Here is a 23182-nt window from a genome sequence, read left to right on the forward strand (position 1 = left end):
TGCACTGAATGCTGCGTGTCATTTATGAAATGCCATTATGTAAGGTAGTTATGTTCGCTTGACAACGGCAACATACGGATCTACTGTTTAAGCTTCTTCTTCATGTTAGCAAAAGTGTTACAACTTTATTTCAAACTTTCAAATAAGCCAACATCAAAGTTTGTCTTCAAACTCTTCTCATCTAGTTAATCCTATATCTTTGTCTTTTCACAGAGACTTGAGTGAGAACTTCATCCAGGCGATTCCCCGAAAGGCGTTCAGAGGAGCGACGGACATCAAGAACCTGTGAGACTCACGACACGACACAGAACAGCAGATCAGACTCCAGCATGTCCTAAACAGCATTTCCTTCTGTTTTAACAGTCAGTTAGACAAGAATCACATCAGCTGCATCGAGGACGGCGCTTTCCGTGCGTTACGTGGAGTTGAAGTTCTGTGAGTATAAAAACATACACAGTTAAACATGCCGACTGCATCTCATTACCTAAAGACCGGATAGAAACTGAACAGAATCTATGGCAGAAACAAGACCGAGTCTTTACCATCCAGGATTAATCTGTGTGATGTTGTGTGGCAAATGAAAATGTGACGTATGCTTGTACGTTTGCATACACAGTAAAACATACATTATGTCCTGACAGCATGTAAAACATCAGCATTTTACTCACAACTCTATGGGCAAATGTTCATGATTTCTTTTAGGATCATAGACTGATGAATTCATGATGTTAAAAAGGTTAAATCAGTGACATTCACTTGTTGTCATAGTCCCTGATTAGTGTCACACCGGTTCCCTGTTCCTTTGATTTCCTTCCTCGTGTATTTAAGCCTTCAGTCTTCCTCAGTTCTGTCTTGTGTTAACGTTACGTTGTGCATGTGTAGTGTTCTCTTCATGTTCAGCAAAAGTATTACCATTATTCGTTCATCCTGCATCACGCATCATTTTTGAATTGTCAACACAGCCAACTCCTTACAGAATGAGAGACATAAGAAGGTATTGTTTACGGCTGGAGCTGGGGGTTGCTCCCTCGAGGACCACACGAGGAACTTCCTCACCCTGGCATGTCTTATTCACTACCCCGACCGCTCGCTGTGTATATTCTACCACAGAGGCATGCAATATCTCACCGTTCACCTTCTGCCCCGTTGAGGAAGACCTCGCCAGCCCCGCTCCAGCCCCTGAGCCCAGCCAGCAGTCAGCCAGAGGTCAGTCATGCCCACCGCGGGAACGCCAGAACTGCTGACTCTGAGCCCGAGCCGGAGGCTGATTTACTGGAGTCTGTTGAGGTCATCGAGGACATGTTGGAGGAGTTTGAGTCGTCCTGGTTACAGAAGATCTGTTATAGTATGAACAAGTGTTTTCTGTGCTCCCGTCCAATTCTAAGTCGTCCAAGTCATTGCTGTTTAAGCTCAGCTCAAAAGTCTTCGTTGCCCAGCTCCAAGTCTCATTCATTCCAGATGGTCCCGCCTATCCTCCCTCTCCCTCCTCCACTGTCGAAGTTCTTCGGCCTCGTCTTCGCTGTCTCCCTTCAGTCCCTCGGCTCCTCCAGTGGTTCCGCTTTGCTGCATGGATTTTCCAGTCATCAGCTTCGCCGTGGTTTGTGAATCCCTCAGCTCCACCTCAAGCCTCCGAGCCCCGGACTCAAAGCTCCTCCGGCTCCACCATGGACTGCCATCCCTAAGGCTTCGCCGGCTCCCTCATCCCTCCGGCGCCCCCTTGGTCCTCTGTCTCTCCCTTGGTCCTCTGTCTCTCTGGCTCCACCTCAAGCCTCCAAGCCCCGGACTCAAAGCTCCTCCGGCTCCACTATGGACTGCCATCGCTAAGGCTTCGCCGGGCTCCCTCATCCATCTGGGTCCACCTTGGTCCTCTGTCTCTCTGGCTCCACCTCAAGCCTCCAAGCCCCGGACTCAAAGCTCCTCCGGCTCCACTATGGACTGCCATCGCTAAGGCTTCGCCGGGCTCCCTCATCCATCTGGGTCCACCTTGGTCCTCTGTCTCTCTGGCTCCACCTCAAGCCTCCGAGCCCTGAACTCAAAGCTCCTCCGGCTCCACTATGGACTGCCATCGCTAAGGCTTCGCCGGCTCCCTCATCCCTCTGGGTCCACCTTGGTCCTCTGTCTCTCTGGCTCCACCTCAAGCCTCCAAGCCCCAGACTCAACGCTCTTCCGGCTCCACCTTGGTTCTCTGTCTCTCTGGCTCCACCTCAAGCCTGCAAGCCCCGGACTCAAAGCTCCTCCGGCTCCACTATGGACTGCCATTGCTAAGGCTTCGCCAGGCTCCCTCATCCCTCTGGCTCCACCTTGGTCCTCTGTCTCTCTGGCTCCACCTCAAGCCTCCAAGCCCCGGACTCAAAGCTCCTCCGGCTCCACCTTGGTCCTCTGTCTCTCTGGCTCCACCTCAAGCCTCCAAGCCCCGGACTCAAAGCTCCTCCGGCTCCACTATGGACTGCCATCGCTAAGGCTTCGCCGGGCTCCCTCATCCCTCCGGCTCCACCTTGGTCGTCTGTCTCTCTAGGTCCACCTCAAGCCTCCGAGCCCTGGACTCAACGCTCCTCCGGCTCCACTATGGACTGCCATCCCTAAGGCTTCGCCGGCTCCCTCATCCCTCCGGCTCCACCTGGGTCCTCTGTCTCTCTGGCTCCACCTCGTTCTTCAGAGTCAGCTTCTGCGCCTCGACCGTCCACTTCTCGGACTCCTCCGGGCTCCTCCTTCCCTCCGGTTCCACCATGGTCGTCACTCACAAAAATTCAAATTTCGGATATTCGTCGAAAAAAATTTTTGCACATTCAAATGCAAAAAAACTTGCATTTTCTAATTTTTTTATTTAATTGATTTTTACTGAAAAGAAAGAAAATAAAAGGTTACATTTAATGTGTTTGGCCACTTTTGACCGGAGTATGAGTGATTGAGAGCCTAAATGAGGAGCACCAGAGGGTTTAATTGTCTTGATATTTTGCAGAACGCTGAACAACAACAACATCAGCGGCATTCCAGTGTCGAGCTTCAACCACATGCCCAAGCTCAGGACCTTGTGAGTAACACACACATGCACAGCAAACACAAACCATGCATGCACACACACACCCACACACGCACACACACACATGCACGCACGAACACACACACACACACACACACACACACACACAAGTGTCATTCCATGCAGTTTTGGTGGGACGGCTCAGGCCGCACGGCTCTGCCAGAAGCCACAGTCCGTAATTCACACAGACATACAGCAAATTCCCCCAGAAATAAACACCCCACACACTGTTTTTATGAAATGTATATTCTGGTATTTCTGTGGAATTTCTCAACCGGTTTACCACATGGAGTTTCTTTCTCATGATGTTCTGGTTTATTTATTTATTTATTTTATACGGTTACAGATTTATGGTTTGAAACTGACATTACAGGTTTCCATTAATGAATGTCAAGAACATGATTTAAGTTTTAGAGGTTTCAGAGAGTAAAAGCCAGATCCACGTGACTGCAGTCAGTTTGTACGTTCCCTGTTTATTAATTTGAACAGTTTGCAGCAGTAAAACAGGATAGTTTTTGTAGTTCATTCTGAAGCTTGTGTCCCGTCATCTCGCAGCCGACGTTCCTGCTTTACCTAGCAGAAAAAGACCCTACTAATCAGATAATGGAGTTAAAGATAGTGTGTATTGGCCAAATCAAGTCAATCACCTTTATATTCTAAAGCAGCTTCACAGTAATAAACAGGGAATTAATGATCAATAATGTACACTTCAACAAATATGAGACAAATTCTGCTGTTTTTTTAATACTTTCTTTAGTGTGTAATGTTGCTGTTTGAGCATGAAAAAGCTCCAGTTCTTATCAGTGTCAGTGTTTCTGAACTCCTGAAACGCCTCCATTGCAGTCTTGAGTTTCTCCCGGGAACGAACACGTCACAATATTAATCATTATAATAATTCATACGCAGAATAAAGGGGCGGGGCCTGGTTGAGTTAGTCAGTAGTGTGTTAAACTGGCGGTTATGGAAATGGGCGGGACATTTCCCAAACACACTCGAAGCGCTCGACCAATCACAACACACTGCTCCAGCCGACCAATCAGAGCACAGTGTGCTTTCAGAAGGAGGGGCTTCATAGAGACAGGAAGTAAACAGAGCGTTACTGACAGACTGAGAAGAGAGGAGCCGCAACAATGGAGAATATGAGGAGAATAATCAACATTCAAGCAGGAAAACCTGTTCTAGGAGAGCCTGAAACTACATCAAGACTTTGGATATATTAGATCCTCTTTAAACACATTTACAAGACAGATAAAACACCATATCTTGACTATATTAATGCAAGTGAATCTATATAATGAATAATTTAAATAGATTCACAAAAGGCTTTATATAATCTAAAGCTTTTATTATGCATTCAAGTTTGTTTTTAATTCAAACTCCAAAATATAATATTAATATCAGCTCAAAATAATCCAGTTCTCAGGCTTGTAAATGGAGCCGTCTCTGGCTGGATACAGATGTGTTCAAGCCGTCAGGAGGACTCGCTGCCGGCTCCCTCCAGATAAAGCTGTAATGACTTCTGCATGTTTCCTCCTTCAGCCGTTTACATTCCAACAACCTGAACTGTGACTGCAATCTTGCCTGGTTGTCGCAGTGGTTGCGTGAGCGTCCGACCATCGGCCTGTTCACCCAGTGCAGTTCTCCCGCTCCGCTACGAGGGATTAACGTAGCCGAGATCCAGAAACACGAGTTCAGCTGTTCAGGTAAGACCAATCAGTGACCGATCTGCCTTCCATTCCCTATTGTATTCCACTGATCTGAATGAATATATTACCAAAATAACTTACTAGAGCCGAGTTGGTAACACTGGACAATAAAGGCCCTGATATACTCACGGCAAAGTTTTTTCATTCTTCATGTAGGAGTAAAAAGAAATAAACATGAACTGTGATATAGCAAACATCCCGACATCGCACACGCAGCTGAGAGCGACGTTTGATGTGTAAATACGAGCTGCTCTTTCCTCTCAATAACAGAATAAAGAGATTCAGATCTACAGTCGCGTCACGTTTATTCATACAGCACTTTATACAATAGATAGATTTAAAGCAGCAGCTTTACAGTATTAAACATGACAAACAGTGTCAGAGTCTCTTTCAGTTAGAATCACAGCTTCAGTTTCTGCTATAAAGCGGCTCCAGTGTGTTCGTGTTTTTACTCGCGTCTGAACAGAAGAAATGGAGATTTACAGCTCGAAGAAGGCGGAGCTTCAGAGCCACACCCACCTATTACATCATCACCACACTGACCAATGGGAGTCTGAAGGTGTTTAACCAGCCGGAGTGAACTTTTCTAGAAAGATCAGCTTTTAGCCTGGGAAAACCCAGACAACTTCCGGCAAATTTAGATTTGCTCTGAAAGTTAGTCTGGCAAAGAGCTCATTCAAACTCATTTCCAATCCGCCGAAATTGAGGCACCGATCAGAAGCGTTGGGGCGGGCTTTACACGATGACGATAGCGCTGGGATTTTGAAGCAGATTTTGTGGCCTACATTACAAAGATGGATGCCGCCGTCGAACATCACTCGTTCCAATCAGCTATCGCGTCTGTTTTAAGCCATTTGAACGTTTCCTTTTTGTTAAAAACCGAGCAAAAAACAACACTCGGAGATGTGTCTCCGCCGCTCTGCATACGTCATCTCCTTCATCGCTCTGATTGGGTTTAGGTCTATCCGCCACGTCCGTTGGTGACGCCCCTCTGGAAATGATTTGTCTATGACGCTTTGCCAGACCATAACTCAGTTACAACTGAGAATGGTCTGGTTTTAACCAGGCTAATCAGCTTTAACAAGCAGCTTCAACTCCAGAAACGAACTTCGGTTTGGCCTGATTCGCATCAGTTCGCTCTTCAGTTTCACTCTGAAGTATATCGGGGCCTTAAGGTCCAATTATTTAGAATTGGTTAATGCATTAGTTATCATTAAATGCATTTTTTACAGTATGTATTGATATTTGTCAATAAAAATACAACAGTTCATGTTAGCTGAGGTCCAATAACTAACGCAGTCCCACTTATATTAGGTGTCTTTAAATACTACAGTATGTACTAACATTTAAATGAATCTTTGGATACAATGCACTTATTGTGTACATACATTGTTTTTATGTTGTACTTACATTTAAAAAATACCTGCCTGTCATTACAGCTGTAATTCATTTCTGTACTTAACATCTATAAATACCCTGTTGACCTCTTAACCCACCCTTAACACGACTCATCCCACCAAACCTGTCCTAACCGTGCCCGTATCAGCAGCATACGCTCACTCTTTATCTGGTAACACTTTATTTTACAGTGTCACTGTTACATATGTTACATGTAGTTACTATAGTAATAACTATAAATCATGCATAATTACATGCAACTAACCCTGAACCAAACCCTAATCCTAACCCTATAGTAAGAACATTTAGATACTTAATATTACTCAGTACTTAAATGTACAATTACAGTGTAACAAAGACACCTTAAAATAAAGTGTAACTCTTTTATTTTATGACATTGTTACAGTGTAATTTCACAAATTAGTACTGAGGAATAGTAATTAACTACATGTACGTTCTATAGGGTGTTAAGGTTAGGGTTTGGTTTAGGGTTAATTGCTTATAATTATGTATAAATAATTACTACTACTACAGTAAGTACATGTAATGTGTAACTGTCACCTTGAAATACCATGTTTTGCAACATGAACAATAAGTACATTGTACCTAAGAATTATTTTTATGTCAGTACATAGTAGTTAAGGACACGTAATATATGACCAATGAGGTCAACAGATACAACTTTGTATTTCAATAATGTTTTAGTGAATGTTGAATTGAACAAACTAAGATAAATAAATGCTTTAGAAGTTGTTTGTTAGTTCTTTCATTGTTCGAATACTGGGACCTAATTGTATAGTGCTGTTCCTGACTGCTATCTGCACAGTTCGTTTCCATTACTCACAACCTGTTGTCGTTGGTTTGGCCTGTCCTCAGGTCAGTCTGAGAGCGCGGTGGGCCAGTCGTGTAGTTTGGCCACGGGCTCGTGTCCGGCCGTCTGCACCTGCAGTAATAACATCGTGGACTGCAGAGGGAAAGGACTGACGGCGATCCCGGGTAACCTGCCCGACAGCATGGCGGAGATGTAAGTTCCTGAAGCGCAAACAGACGCCAAGGTTAAGGGTTCAATTCCCAGGGAATCCATAAACTGTGAAAACACACTCGCTTTGGATAAAAGCGTCTGCCAAATGCACAAGTATAAATGTAGGTTTGTCTTACATTTACACATTCTTAAAGCAAGATACATTTACTTGAGAGGCAAAATTACTCAAGATTATAATCTTGTTTTCTGAAAAATGTATCAAAATGAAGTGAGTTCATGCTTAAAACTGGAACAAATATCTGCCAATGGGCCAATTTTAGAATGTTTAGATATTCATACTGGTAACACTTCACAATACACTGGAAAATGAGACAGAAACGCTGAGAAAGAACATGATTTTTGCAGTGCAGCGTTGCAATCTCTGGATTCTAGTCACATGACCTACGACAGATGTATTTGGACAGAGACTGAACAGACCACAGGAATGTGCTGTCTGGAATCACTGCAATCCAAAGAATGTAAATTGTGTTTCTATATTTCCTGCGTTTGAAGAGAAGGGAAATTCTGCTAGTGTTTAAGTCGAGCTGTTATTGCCTCTGGCTCTGAAGGCTCCAAATGACCCTGACAAATGACTTTCCTGTTTTAAATGAGGCTGTTTAGACTGAAAGCAACTGCTTTCTTCACAGAACTGTGGACCGAAGCCGCAGGGTGTGCCATTAAAACAGACCCTTAAAAACAAAACCAGCCGCCACAGACACTAATGACATCCAAAACCAGACGAACAGACGAACGCGTCCCACCTTTATCAGCACTGCTGATGTTCTCGAAGTTTCTGCCATGAACAGATCGTTACAGCCAGGCCACAGAAATCATACACACATGAGACATTTATTTTTGGAAGGATTACTGTATGCAGTATTTACCTGTTTATACACTAAAATTACCAATTTAATTTAAACACAGCAAATACTTTAATCAGTTTGTGAATGTACTCTCCTTAAAGCAACTTGCAAATTGACAGAATCCACCTTATGTTTAACATAAGAGCAGGTGTGGCTATTTGATCCAGTGTCATTCGCTTAGATGTACAAAACAGTTTGTTATGTTGCTTGATATTGCAAACTGGTATTTTTACCATATTATTGTAATGTATTGTCTTAATTATAAACACATTGGTTTGTTGTGCAAACACTTTTACCATTTACTGCACTTTATTATTCATCTAGTTATTTCCCTTTAATATCTCACACATTCACAGATAAACAGCTTACATTTGTGTTGCGAAATAAGATGGGCATGTTAAGGCAGAAACATGCGCCTTGTTGCTACGAGACCCAGACCCACCCAGCACTGACCCAGAGCCAAGCCTGCCCAGTCTGACCAGTGCTGGGGGAGTTGCACATGAACTCTGAACTCTGTACCTCCTTATGTGAACTCCTTGATTCCCTCCTACATTTGAGCCCTGTCTCCACCGTTGGTCCCGTTCAGTCCCAAGTCATCTTCGCTGCCATTGGTTCTGCCCAGTTCCAAGTCGTTTAAGTTATCGCTGGTCAAGCCCAGCCCCAGGTCTCCTTCTTCACGAATGATCCCACTCAGCCTCCCTCTCCCTCCTCCGCTGCCAAAGACAGCCCTGCTCGGATTCACCTTGGGCTACGCAGTCGTCAGCTCCGCTTGGTGTGTGGATCCCTCAGCTACACCTCTAGCCTCTGTATAGCCTATAGCTGGTGTGTGGTGAGCGCACTGTTGCTGCACACTGGTGGTGGATTGAGAAGAGATCTTGTGAGATGATTGTTAAGCGCTTTGGGTGTACAGTAGTCCATATGAAAGCGCTATATAAATGCCTCATTCATTCATTCATTCAACCCCGGACTCCACCTTGGCTCAATCCTCCCTCAGCTCCACCTAGTCCGTCATCCCCCAGGCTCCCTCGTCCCTCTGGCTTCACCTTGGCCTTCCAACCCATCGGCTCCACCTTGGCCTTCCAACCCATCGGCTGCACCTTGGCTCAATCCTCCCTCAGCTCCACCTAGTCCGTCATCCCCCAGGCTCCCTCGTCCCTCTGGCTTCACCTTGGCCTTCCAACCCATCGGCTCCACCTTGGCCTTCCAACCCATCGGCTCCACCTTGGCCTTCCAACCCATCGGCTCCACCTTGGCTCAATGCGCCCTCAGCTCCACCTAGTCCGTCATCCCCCAGGCTCCCTCGTCCCTCCGGCTTCACCTTGGTCAGTCATCATCCTGGTTGTGCCATGGATATCCAGTCCTCGGGCTACACCTCTTCCCTCCACCCCTTCGGCACCACTGGGCTCTTCTTTCCCTCTGGCTCCACCATTGTCCTTACTCCCACTGGCTCAACCCTGGTCTGCTGTCTTCGGCCCTCCAGTCCGTCAGTGTCACTCCAGACAGTCGGCTCCTCTGCTCCGCCTAGGTCTCCTCCTCTGACAGCTCCACCTCAGTCGGACAGGCTGCTGACTCCACCTTCCCTCCATCAGTTCCCCCCGTGGGCCTTCATCTTGGCGCTGCTCTGGATCGCACTATGCCACGCACTCCTTCGTCTCCTCCCTGGCTCTTCCCTCCCTCCACTCCCTCCCTTGGGCTGTTCTGTCAGCCGGGAGCCCCCGTACAGGAGGGGGGAGTAACCTCTAGCCTCCAAACCCTGGACTCCACCTCGGACCTCCAACCATTTGGCTCCACCTTAGTTCATCATAATCTCAGGCTCCGCCAGGCTCCCTCGTCCCTCCGGCTTCACCTTGGTCAGTCATCACCCTGGTTACTCCATGGACTTCCGGTCCTCTTGCTACACCTCTTCCCTCCACCCCTTCGGCACCACTGGGCTCTTTCCCTCTGGCTCCCCCATTGTTCTTACTCTCAATGGATCCATACCAAGTCACCTTTATTTATATAGAACTTTTTACAATACAGATTATTTCAAAGCAGCTTTCCAGTGATAACACGAAAATAATGCAACAAAGTTTGTTTCTTGAAGAAAATAGCGTCATAGTCCATCTTAAGTAAGTTCAGGGATGGTTAATTTTTTGTTGTAAAAAAGTTATTAATTTAGTTCCTTTATATATATAGCCGCTCTGGAGAAACCCGTGATATCATCGTCCAGTTCAGTTCTCATATTATGGTGTCAATGCAGGCAGATCAAAATTATTGTTGAATATTCAGTGTCTCCGTACAGGAGAAGGGAGGAATGTCACGGTCTGATTTTCCCATCATCCTCCCTGGCACTTATGCACACACACCTAGCCCTCATGACCAGCAGTATATAGAGCACACACACTCCCTCAGTCATTGTCTGAACTCGTCTGATGCTACAGATTACTACGTGCCTGCCAAATCCCGCTTTAAAGTGAGTGTGTCAAATACGAGTACAGCTAAAAGGTCTCATTTACCAACAAACATCACTGGGAAAGACAATATCTGAATGATATGTTTGCAGAAGTTGATGGATTAGTTACGTCCTGATGTTATGATGCATTGTTGGCATTTAAGTGGCTAGAAAGTCATTTGCGCTGTATGATGTCCAATAAAATGCTAATAAACCAAATACAGAATCCAGAGAGAATATTGATGGCAGAGACTACAGTATTAGTGAAGACTAAACTCAAGACTGACTGCATGATTGCGGGTGAGATGGAGTGGGAGAGTGTGTATTAGAGATGCAATGAAATGTAAACGTTGCAATAACGCTTGCGTGTTTCTCTATTTCTCTTTTTGCAGACGACTGGAACAGAACGGCATCAAGTCCATCCCTCCTGGAGCCTTCTCTCCTTATAAGAAACTGCGCCGAATGTGAGTTTGTAACACAGCTGAGAAAACTCAGCACTGCCGTCATGTGTGCAACAAACATTAGGCTTGCCGTAGATCCCTCACCGTGCTTTAGGTGGCCTTTTTCGTCCAGTTCAATCTCTCATATTCAATTCAAGTTTATTTGTATAGCGCTTTTCACAATACATATTGTTTCAAAGCAGCTTTACAGTATGAACAGGCAGTAAATAAGATGAGTGTGTCAGTATGGCAGTGATATTCAGCTGTAATATAGTATGCTCTGTGGTTAGTTAACGTCATGTATTCAGTTAAAGTCGTCATGAAAGGGAAGTTGTGTTGGTCTTTTCTTCCCCATTGTGCCGTATATCTGAGCGAAACAATGTGGGCGGGGCTTGATTGTGTCTGTGGGGAATTGATTGGATGATTGGATGGTTGTGGTTTGCTATTGGCTGATCTCATGTGAGTGACAGTTGCCCCGCCCACATCATCAGAGAAGAGGAGAGATGCTGCAAGATTACAGGAACATGAATATAACACAATAATGATGTGCACGGATTCAATAGTAGACTACAATATATCAAGATTTTTGATTTTACGATAACTTTAAGTTGGTCGATTGGTGTTTTAACTCCATGGCTATTTTCACGGTGAGTAACAAGTTAAAAAAAAAAAGCAATTAAAAAACCTATAATAAGTTTAGATTAAAAACTCTTAATGGATTCAGTATTGATAGTGTTGCTGAGCCATATAACTTCCTAGGAGAACATAAACCAGAACAATTTAAATAAAACGTTTATGAGATTCTGGACTCTGGCATGAGGATAATATCAGTGGATATTCATTTGATATTAAGAACTTGTTTATTCTGAAACGTCCTGTTCTGTTCGGCATCATGTAGGCTATATATATATTTTACACAGTATGTTTGTATTGAGTTAAACAAAAACTTGATCTGAATAATGACACTTTTGTAGAGCTGCTTTTTTTTTAACTGAATATAAATTTGTCTCATATTTGATCAAGTTTGGGTCGATTGTGTTATTTCCCAGTGTATTACTGTGAAGCTGCTTTGAAACAGTGTGTGTTGTATGAGTAGACGTGCGCTGAGCTGTTGGAGCCGCCGTGTGCTCCTGTAAGCCGGCGCTCTGCAGATTCACTGGTGTCAGGAGCGCTCTCTCTCTCTCTCTCTCTCTCTGGCTGAGCTGGCGTGTGGTTCGATGGTTAGACCACAGGCTTATTAAAGTCTTCTCCGTGGCCTGTAATGCTGGCGTTCACTAATGCTCCTCACCGCAGCCGCTGGAGGCTCAGACCTGCTGGTGTACACACCGACTGAGCCAGAACCGCAGACCCAGCGGGACACTGGCAGACGCTCCACATCTGACCCGTGTGTTCCTCATCTGACCCGTGTGTTCCTCATCTGACCCGTGTGTTCCTCATCTGACCCGTGTGTTCCTCATCTGACCCGTGTGTTCCTCATCTGACCCGTGTGTTCCTCATCTGACCCTTGTGTTCCTCATCTGACCCTTGTGTTCCTCATCTGACCCGTGTGTTCCTCATCTGACCCGTGTGTTCCTCATCTGACCCGTGTGTTCCACATCTGACCCGTGTGTTCCTCATCTGACCCTTGTGTTCCTCCTCTGACCCTTGTGTTCCTCATCTGACCCTTGTGTTCCTCATCTGACCCGTGTGTTCCTCATCTGACCCGTGTGTTCCACATCTGACCCGTGTGTTCCACATCTGACCCGTGTGTTCCTCATCTGACCCGTGTGTTCCTCATCTGACCCTTGTGTTCCTCATCTGACCCGTGTGTTCCTCATCTGACCCGTGTGTTCCTCATCTGACCCTTGTGTTCCTCATCTGACCCTTGTGTTCCTCATCTGACCCGTGTGTTCCACATCTGACCCTTGTGTTCCTCATCTGACCCTTGTGTTCCTCCTCTGACCCGTGTGTTCCACATCTGACCCGTGTGTTCCTCATCTGACCCGTGTGTTCCTCATCTGACCCGTGTGTTCCACATCTGACCCTTGTGTTCCTCATCTGACCCTTGTGTTCCTCATCTGACCCGTGTGTTCCACATCTGACCCGTGTGTTCCTCATCTGACCCGTGTGTTCCTCATCTGACCCGTGTGTTCCTCATCTGACCCTTGTGTTCCTCATCTGACCCTTGTGTTCCTCATCTGACCTGTGTGTTCCTCATCTGACCCTTGTGTTCCTCATCTGACCCTTGTGTTCCTCATCTGACCCGTGTGTTCCTCATCTGACCCGTGTGTTCCTCATCTGACCCTTGTGTTCCTCATCTGACCCTTGTGTTCCTCATCTGACCCGTGTGTTCCACATCTGACCCGTGTGTTCCTCATCTGACCCTTGTGTTCCTCATCTGACCCTTGTGTTCCTCATCTGACCTGTGTGTTCCTTATCTGACCCTTGTGTTCCTCATCTGACCCTTGTGTTCCTCATCTGACCCGTGTGTTCCTCATCTGACCCGTGTGTTCCTCATCTGACCCTTGTGTTCCTCATCTGACCCTTGTGTTCCTCATCTGACCCGTGTGTTCCACATCTGACCCGTGTGTTCCTCATCTGACCCGTGTGTTCCACATCTGACCCTTGTGTTCCTCATCTGACCCGTGTGTTCCTCCTCTGACCCGTGTGTTCCTCACCTGACCCGTGTGTTCCTCATCTGACCCGTGTGTTCCTCCTCTGACCCGTGTTTCTCCTCTGACCCGTGTGTTCCTCCTCTGACCCTTGTGTTCCTCATCTGACCCGTGTGTTCCACATCTGACCCGTGTGTTCCTCATCTGACCCGTGTGTTCCTCATCTGACCCGTGTGTTCCTCATCTGACCCGTGTGTTCCTCCTCTGACCCGTGTGTTCCTCAGCTGACCCGTGTGTTCCTCATCTGACCCGTGTGTTCCTCCTCTGACCCGTGTGTTCCTCATCTGACCCGTGTGTTCCTCATCTGACCCGTGTGTCCACATCTGACCCGTGTGTTCCTCCTCTGACCCGTGTGTTCCTCATCTGACCCGTGTGTTCCTCATCTGACCCGTGTGTTCCTCATCTGACCCTTGTGTTCCTCATCTGACCCTTGTGTTCCTCATCTGACCCGTGTGTTCCACATCTGACCCGTGTGTTCCTCATCTGACCCGTGTGTTCCTCATCTGACCCGTGTGTTCCTCCTCTGACCCGTGTGTTCCTCCTCTGACCCGTGTGTTCCTCATCTGACCCGTGTGTTCCTCATCTGACCCGTGTGTCCACATCTGACCCGTGTGTTCCTCATCTGACCCGTGTGTTCCTCATCTGACCCGTGTGTCCACATCTGACCCGTGTGTTCCTCATCTGACCCGTGTGTTCCTCATCTGACCCGTGTGTCCACATCTGACCCGTGTGTTCCTCATCTGACCCGTGTGTTCCTCATCTGACCCGTGTGTTCCTCATCTGACCCGTGTGTCCACATCTGACCCGTGTGTTCCTCATCTGACCCTTGTGTTCCTCATCTGACCCGTGTGTTCCTCATCTGACCCGTGTGTTCCTCATCTGACCCGTGTGTTCCTCATCTGACCCGTGTGTTCCTCATCTGACCCGTGTGTTCCTCATCTGACCCGTGTGTCCACATCTGACCCGTGTGTTCCTCATCTGACCCGTGTGTTCCTCATCTGACCCGTGTGTTCCTCATCTGACCCGTGTGTCCACATCTGACCCGTGTGTTCCTCATCTGACCCGTGTGTTCCTCATCTGACCCGTGTGTTCCTCATCTGACCCGTGTGTTCCTCATCTGACCCGTGTGTTCCTCATCTGACCCGTGTGTTCCTCATCTGACCCGTGTGTTCCACATCTGACCCGTGTGTTCCTCATCTGACCCGTGTGTTCCTCATCTGACCCGTGTGTTCCTCATCTGACCCGTGTGTCCACATCTGACCCGTGTGTTCCTCATCTGACCCGTGTGTTCCTCATCTGACCCGTGTGTTCCTCCTCTGACCCGTGTGTTCCTCATCTGACCCGTGTGTTCCTCATCTGACCCGTGTGTCCACATCTGACCCGTGTGTTCCTCATCTGACCCGTGTGTTCCTCATCTGACCCGTGTGTTCCTCATCTGACCCGTGTGTCCACATCTGACCCGTGTGTTCCTCATCTGACCCTTGTGTTCCTCCTCTGACCCGTGTGTTCCTCATCTGACCCGTGTGTTCCTCATCTGACCCGTGTGTCCACATCTGACCCGTGTGTTCCTCATCTGACCCGTGTGTTCCTCATCTGACCCGTGTGTTCCTCATCTGACCCGTGTGTCCACATCTGACCCGTGTGTTCCTCATCTGACCCTTGTGTTCCTCATCTGACCCGTGTGTTCCTCATCTGACCCGTGTGTTCCTCATCTGACCCTTGTGTTCCTCATCTGACCCTTGTGTTCCTCATCTGACCCGTGTGTTCCTCATCTGACCCGTGTGTTCCTCATCTGACCCTTGTGTTCCTCATCTGACCCGTGTGTTCCTCATCTGACCCGTGTGTTCCTCATCTGACCCGTGTGTTCCTCATCTGACCCGTGTGTTCCTCATCTGACCCGTGTGTTCCTCATCTGACCCGTGTGTTCCTCATCTGACCCGTGTGTTCCTCCTCTGACCCGTGTGTTCCTCATCTGACCCGTGTGTTCCTCATCTGACCCGTGTGTCCACATCTGACCCGTGTGTTCCTCATCTGACCCGTGTGTTCCTCATCTGACCCGTGTGTTCCTCATCTGACCCGTGTGTCCACATCTGACCCGTGTGTTCCTCATCTGACCCTTGTGTTCCTCATCTGACCCTTGTGTTCCTCATCTGACCCGTGTGTTCCACATCTGACCCGTGTGTTCCTCATCTGACCCGTGTGTTCCTCATCTGACCCGTGTGTTCCTCCTCTGACCCGTGTGTTCCTCATCTGACCCGTGTGTTCCTCATCTGACCCGTGTGTCCACATCTGACCCGTGTGTTCCTCATCTGACCCGTGTGTTCCTCATCTGACCCGTGTGTCCACATCTGACCCGTGTGTTCCTCATCTGACCCGTGTGTTCCTCATCTGACCCGTGTGTCCACATCTGACCCGTGTGTTCCTCATCTGACCCGTGTGTTCCTCATCTGACCCGTGTGTTCCTCATCTGACCCGTGTGTCCACATCTGACCCGTGTGTTCCTCATCTGACCCTTGTGTTCCTCATCTGACCCGTGTGTTCCTCATCTGACCCGTGTGTTCCTCATCTGACCCGTGTGTTCCTCATCTGACCCGTGTGTTCCTCATCTGACCCGTGTGTTCCTCATCTGACCCGTGTGTCCACATCTGACCCGTGTGTTCCTCATCTGACCCGTGTGTTCCTCATCTGACCCGTGTGTTCCTCATCTGACCTGTGTGTCCACATCTGACCCGTGTGTTCCTCATCTGACCCGTGTGTTCCTCATCTGACCCGTGTGTTCCTCATCTGACCCGTGTGTTCCTCATCTGACCCGTGTGTTCCTCATCTGACCCGTGTGTTCCACATCTGACCTGTGTGTTCCTCATCTGACCCGTGTGTTCCTCATCTGACCCGTGTGTCCACATCTGACCCGTGTGTTCCTCATCTGACCCGTGTGTTCCTCATCTGACCCGTGTGTTCCTCCTCTGACCCGTGTGTTCCTCATCTGACCCGTGTGTTCCTCATCTGACCCGTGTGTCCACATCTGACCCGTGTGTTCCTCATCTGACCCGTGTGTTCCTCATCTGACCCGTGTGTTCCTCATCTGACCCGTGTGTCCACATCTGACCCGTGTGTTCCTCATCTGACCCTTGTGTTCCTCCTCTGACCCGTGTGTTCCTCATCTGACCCGTGTGTTCCTCATCTGACCCGTGTGTCCACATCTGACCCGTGTGTTCCTCATCTGACCCGTGTGTTCCTCATCTGACCCGTGTGTTCCTCATCTGACCCGTGTGTCCACATCTGACCCGTGTGTTCCTCATCTGACCCTTGTGTTCCTCATCTGACCCTTGTGTTCCTCATCTGACCCGTGTGTTCCTCATCTGACCCTTGTGTTCCTCATCTGACCCGTGTGTTCCTCATCTGACCCGTGTGTTCCTCATCTGACCCGTGTGTTCCACATCTGACCTGTGTGTTCCTCATCTGACCCGTGTGTTCCTCCTCTGACCCGTGTGTTCCTCATCTGACCCGTGTGTTCCTCATCTGACCCGTGTGTCCACATCTGACCCGTGTGTTCCTCATCTGACCCGTGTGTTCCTCATCTGACCCGTGTGTTCCTCATCTGACCCGTGTGTCCACATCTGACCCGTGTGTTCCTCATCTGACCCTTGTGTTCCTCCTCTGACCCGTGTGTTCCTCATCTGACCCGTGTGTTCCTCATCTGACCCGTGTGTCCACATCTGACCCGTGTGTTCCTCATCTGACCCGTGTGTTCCTCATCTGACCCGTGTGTTCCTCATCTGACCCGTGTGTCCACATCTGACCCGTGTGTTCCTCATCTGACCCTTGTGTTCCTCATCTGACCCTTGTGTTCCTCATCTGACCCGTGTGTTCCTCATCTGACCCGTGTGTTCCTCATCTGACCCGTGTGTTCCTCATCTGACCCGTGTGTTCCTCATCTGACCCGTGTGTTCCTCATCTGACCCGTGTGTTCCACATCTGACCTGTGTGTTCCTCATCTGACCCGTGTGTTCCTCATCTGACCCGTGTGTCCACATCTGACCCTTGTGTTCCTCATCTGAGCCGTGTGTTCCTCATCTGACCCGTGTGTTCCTCATCTGACCCGTGTGTTCCTCATCTGACCCGTGTTTTCCACATCTGACCTGTGTTTTCCTCATCTGACCCGTGTGTTCCTCATCTGACCCGTGTGTTCCTCATCTGACCCGTGTGTTCCTCATCTGACCCGTGTGTTCCTCATCTGACCCGTGTGTTCCTCATCTGACCCGTGTGTTCCTCATCTGACCCGTGTGTTCCTCATCTGACCTGTGTGTTCCTCATCTGACCCTTGTGTTCCTCATCTGACCCTTGTGTTCCTCATCTGACCCGTGTGTTCCTCATCTGACCCGTGTGTTCCTCATCTGACCCTTGTGTTCCTCATCTGACCCGTGTGTTCCTCATCTGACCCGTGTGTTCCTCATCTGACCCGTGTGTTCCTCATCTGACCCGTGTGTTCCACATCTGACCTGTGTGTTCCTCATCTGACCCGTGTGTTCCTCATCTGACCCGTGTGTCCACATCTGACCCGTGTGTTCCTCATCTGACCCGTGTGTTCCTCATCTGACCCGTGTGTTCCTCCTCTGACCCGTGTGTTCCTCATCTGACCCGTGTGTTCCTCATCTGACCCGTGTGTCCACATCTGACCCGTGTGTTCCTCATCTGACCCGTGTGTTCCTCATCTGACCCGTGTGTTCCTCATCTGACCCGTGTGTCCACATCTGACCCGTGTGTTCCTCATCTGACCCTTGTGTTCCTCCTCTGACCCGTGTGTTCCTCATCTGACCCGTGTGTTCCTCATCTGACCTGTGTGTCCACATCTGACCCGTGTGTTCCTCATCTGACCCGTGTGTTCCTCATCTGACCCGTGTGTTCCTCATCTGACCCGTGTGTCCACATCTGACCCGTGTGTTCCTCATCTGACCCTTGTGTTCCTCATCTGACCCTTGTGTTCCTCATCTGACCCGTGTGTTCCTCATCTGACCCGTGTGTTCCTCATCTGACCCGTGTGTTCCTCATCTGACCCGTGTGTTCCTCATCTGACCCGTGTGTTCCTCATCTGACCCGTGTGTTCCACATCTGACCCGTGTGTTCCTCATCTGACCCGTGTGTTCCTCATCTGACCCGTGTGTCCACATCTGACCCTTGTGTTCCTCATCTGACCCGTGTGTTCCTCATCTGACCCGTGTGTTCCTCATCTGACCCGTGTGTTCCACATCTGACCCGTGTGTTCCTCATCTGACCCGTGTGTTCCTCATCTGACCCGTGTGTTCCTCATCTGACCCGTGTGTTCCTCATCTGACCCTTGTGTTCCTCATCTGACCCTTGTGTTCCTCATCTGACCCGTGTGTTCCTCATCTGACCCGTGTGTTCCTCATCTGACCCTTGTGTTCCTCATCTGACCCGTGTGTTCCTCATCTGACCCGTGTGTTCCTCATCTGACCCGTGTGTTCCTCATCTGACCCGTGTGTTCCACATCTGACCTGTGTGTTCCTCATCTGACCCGTGTGTTCCTCATCTGACCCGTGTGTCCACATCTGACCCGTGTGTTCCTCATCTGACCCGTGTGTTCCTCATCTGACCCGTGTGTTCCTCCTCTGACCCGTGTGTTCCTCATCTGACCCGTGTGTTCCTCATCTGACCCGTGTGTCCACATCTGACCCGTGTGTTCCTCATCTGACCCGTGTGTTCCTCATCTGACCCGTGTGTTCCTCATCTGACCCGTGTGTCCACATCTGACCCGTGTGTTCCTCATCTGACCCTTGTGTTCCTCCTCTGACCCGTGTGTTCCTCATCTGACCCGTGTGTTCCTCATCTGACCCGTGTGTCCACATCTGACCCGTGTGTTCCTCATCTGACCCGTGTGTTCCTCATCTGACCCGTGTGTTCCTCATCTGACCCGTGTGTCCACATCTGACCCGTGTGTTCCTCATCTGACCCTTGTGTTCCTCATCTGACCCTTGTGTTCCTCATCTGACCCGTGTGTTCCTCATCTGACCCGTGTGTTCCTCATCTGACCCGTGTGTTCCTCATCTGACCCGTGTGTTCCTCATCTGACCCGTGTGTTCCTCATCTGACCCGTGTGTTCCACATCTGACCTGTGTGTTCCTCATCTGACCCGTGTGTTCCTCATCTGACCCGTGTGTCCACATCTGACCCTTGTGTTCCTCATCTGACCCGTGTGTTCCTCATCTGACCCGTGTGTTCCTCATCTGACCCGTGTGTTCCACATCTGACCCGTGTGTTCCTCATCTGACCCGTGTGTTCCTCATCTGACCCGTGTTTTCCACATCTGACCTGTGTTTTCCTCATCTGACCCGTGTGTTCCTCATCTGACCCGTGTGTTCCTCATCTGACCCGTGTGTTCCTCATCTGACCCGTGTGTTCCTCATCTGACCCGTGTGTTCCTCATCTGACCCGTGTGTTCCTCATCTGACCCGTGTGTTCCTCATCTGACCTGTGTGTTCCTCATCTGACCCTTGTGTTCCTCATCTGACCCTTGTGTTCCTCATCTGACCCGTGTGTTCCTCATCTGACCCGTGTGTTCCTCATCTGACCCTTGTGTTCCTCATCTGACCCGTGTGTTCCTCATCTGACCCGTGTGTTCCTCATCTGACCCGTGTGTTCCTCATCTGACCCGTGTGTTCCTCATCTGACCCGTGTGTTCCTCATCTGACCCGTGTGTTCCTCATCTGACCCCAGACTCTTTCTGTCTCTCTCCGCAGAGATCTCAGCAACAACCAGATCTCCGAGATCGCTCCCAACGCCTTCCTGGGCCTGCGCTCGCTGAACTCACTGTGAGTGTGTGTGTGAGAGAGAGAGAGTGTGTGTGTGTGTGTGTGTGTGTGTGTGTGTGTGTGTGTGTGTGTGTGTGTGTGTGTGTGTGTGTGCTGTACATCACAACGAGTGCTGTGATAGGTGGTTTGTGGCTTATCTCATGCATATTAATTAGCCCATGCTGACTCTCTGGGTGTAAACTCATTAATATTCATGAGACAACCCTTCACCTCATCTAAACTTACTGTACATCACCCAGATGCTTTATTCCTGAATTCTCTAATTCACTTTTGATTCTATTCCATCAGGTTTTGTAAGTTAAAGAACTGGCTGTATTTTGTTCTTCTTAAATTCAGAATAAAAAGCACATTCACCTGATCTGGGGCCGGTTGCAAAAGACTAATCTTACAAGTTAGTCATCACATGTTATTTAAACACCTTTTTTAGCCGGTTACATAAAAACGAAGACTGGTCTATTGTAATACTAAAAAGTAAGACTGATTACTGCCCCTTGACTAACCGCTAGTTGGTCATACTAGTATTAATACAGACAGTCTTAACAGAACGGCTATGTTTATGCAACTGGCCCCTTTTTACTAAATGTTAATTGATGATCTTATTGTGAACGATTCATGTTCCACTTTTATTTTATTTATTTTTAAATCGTAATGTTTAATCAAAATGTCATGACCAGTGAAGCGTCAGTCTTCTCTCTGGTGGCGTATGCAGATTCTCTTTAAACTCCGCCCCTGCAAGCTCACGCTCATCTGCATACACTTGAGGGACACGCCTACATCTCAACATCCAATCAACAACCTGGAACCAAGTCCCGCCCAACATTTGTCTTATTCGATAATCCATTACACTCGGATGTATGTTAACAATATGAAAGAAAATATCTCTCTACTACAATTTCATCGCAAATGTAATGCAAATAATTCATCTTTTTATTTTTTTTTATTTTTTTATTTATTATATTTATTGTAGATTTTCAGGTTTTCAGACAAATAGACAATACAATCACAGGACAGAACCAAATGAAATAACTTCAGATGCCAAAAAGTTCCCATAAAGTTATGAAAACGTTATTTCTCTGAACGTTCAAAAAGTTTTTAAAATGTTTTAAAGGGGTCATATAATGCCATTTTTGTACAAGCTAATATGATTCTTTAGGGTCTAAATTAAAAGTTTGTAATATACTTTAATTAAAAATTCTCATTAGTATTGTAAGAAAACAGTTATTTTACCTGGTCAAAAACAGCTCTGTTTTCAGCACGCCGTTTCAGTGCATATGCCTTTAAATGATCATGAGCTCTGCTGACTCCGCCCCTCTGTTCTGTGCTACACTGTAACTCAATAACACAATAACCATAACGCGTTGTTCAGTATAAACGTGGTATAAATTATGAATTATATTGAGAACGTCATACATAGAAAACATGCCGTAATGTACCCTGAGTGTAAACCTTAGACGCATTCATTGTGAAGCGTGCAGCTAGCAATATGCAAAGATATAAATATTAATATAAAGTTTAATAAAACGTTACAGCCACTTCAGTTCTTCTGGAGGTTCAGCAGGAACACGAATAGCTGGTACCGATCCTTTATTCAGGAAGCTTCTTAGCAAAACCAGCTCTATACTGACCCTCGTTTATAAAGCAGTCTGGTGAGAAATGATTTGCGCAAACATGAGAGCATTGACGTTGCTCGTGGGGAATATTCCCTTCGAAAACAAACTCAGCCACTGCGTCTTCAGCGGTTCGGATTCAGGAACATTAAAATGACTGTGTTCGTTATTACACCCAAGAACAGAACACCACAATCGCTTAGACGCCATTCTGCTCATAGACAGTGCTCCAGCATATCAACAATGAGCGCGCCGGTCCGCGCAGACTATGATTGACAGCTCTCACGAGCGAGGGCGGGTCTGGGTTGAAACGCTCCTGTCAATCAACAATCGTGGGAGGGGCTTCCGAGCGTGTGACGTCACAGGCTCGAACGGCTCGATTTGAGGCAGGGGAAAACATATAAGGAGATTAAAACAAAAACACTGGATGGATTTTTATCATTATATGATGGTTGTGTACAGGCACTGCCAACACACATTTCAGTACAATCAACTTGTAAAAGTGCATGTACCATTATATGACCCCTTTAAAAACGTTTTTTCTTGGAACGTTCCATTGTATCATTCTTCAAACATTATGTGAATGTTACTTTTGAATGTCCTCTGAACATCCCGAAACGTAACGTTTAAAAAACGTTTGACGAACATCTTACTAAATCATTACAGAAAAAAACAAAGTATAAATAAAGTTTTGAGAACATAATATATGTTATAATGCATCTTTTCATAAAATTATGACTTAAGTTAAAATGCATTATATTTGCATATTTCTTGTTACATCTGAAATTGGTCATTTTCTTAAATGTTTGAACATTATGCTTTTAAAAGGTGTAGCAATGAACAGATTTGTAATATGTATGTGGTTATAATTTTTCATGATATACATTCCAAGGCATAATTTATGCATTCAAATACTCTTCACCACTCTGTAAACCCGAATTAGTTGGCAAAACTCAAATAATTTGAGGTAATCAGTTACATACATTTTTTAAGTTAAGAAATCTAACGCTTAAGTAAGCAGAACTTGCAGATTTTTATTTTGTACTCATACATGCTTTTAAAAGGTGTAGCAATGAACAGATTTGTAATATGTATGTGGTTATAATTTTTCATGATATACATTCCAAGGCATAATTTATGCATTCAAATACTCTTCACCACTCTGTAAACCCGAATTAGTTGGCAAAACTCAAATAAT

The 23182-nt window shown here is 47.3% G+C and overlaps 1 protein-coding gene across 1 annotated transcript in view; it reads left to right on the plus strand.

The window, feature by feature from the left end:
- Positions 1–213: 213 nt before the first annotated feature.
- Positions 214–23182, plus strand: part of slit1a (slit homolog 1a (Drosophila)) — a gene marked incomplete at its 5' end in the record, with an annotated part of 82543 nt that continues 59574 nt past the window's right edge. Inside the window, 7 exons of the mRNA XM_056270157.1 lie at positions 214–285; positions 364–435; positions 2960–3031; positions 4580–4743; positions 7021–7168; positions 10852–10923; positions 20306–20377. Of these exons, the coding sequence (XP_056126132.1) occupies positions 214–285; positions 364–435; positions 2960–3031; positions 4580–4743; positions 7021–7168; positions 10852–10923; positions 20306–20377 (672 nt within the window). The remainder of the gene's footprint in view (positions 286–363; positions 436–2959; positions 3032–4579; positions 4744–7020; positions 7169–10851; positions 10924–20305; positions 20378–23182) is intronic.

Source organism: Rhinichthys klamathensis, unplaced genomic scaffold, assembly GCF_029890125.1.
Source record: "Rhinichthys klamathensis goyatoka isolate OS25496 unplaced genomic scaffold, OSU_Roscu_1.1 h1tg000298l_1, whole genome shotgun sequence".
NCBI classification, from domain to species: domain Eukaryota; kingdom Metazoa; phylum Chordata; class Actinopteri; order Cypriniformes; family Leuciscidae; genus Rhinichthys; species Rhinichthys klamathensis.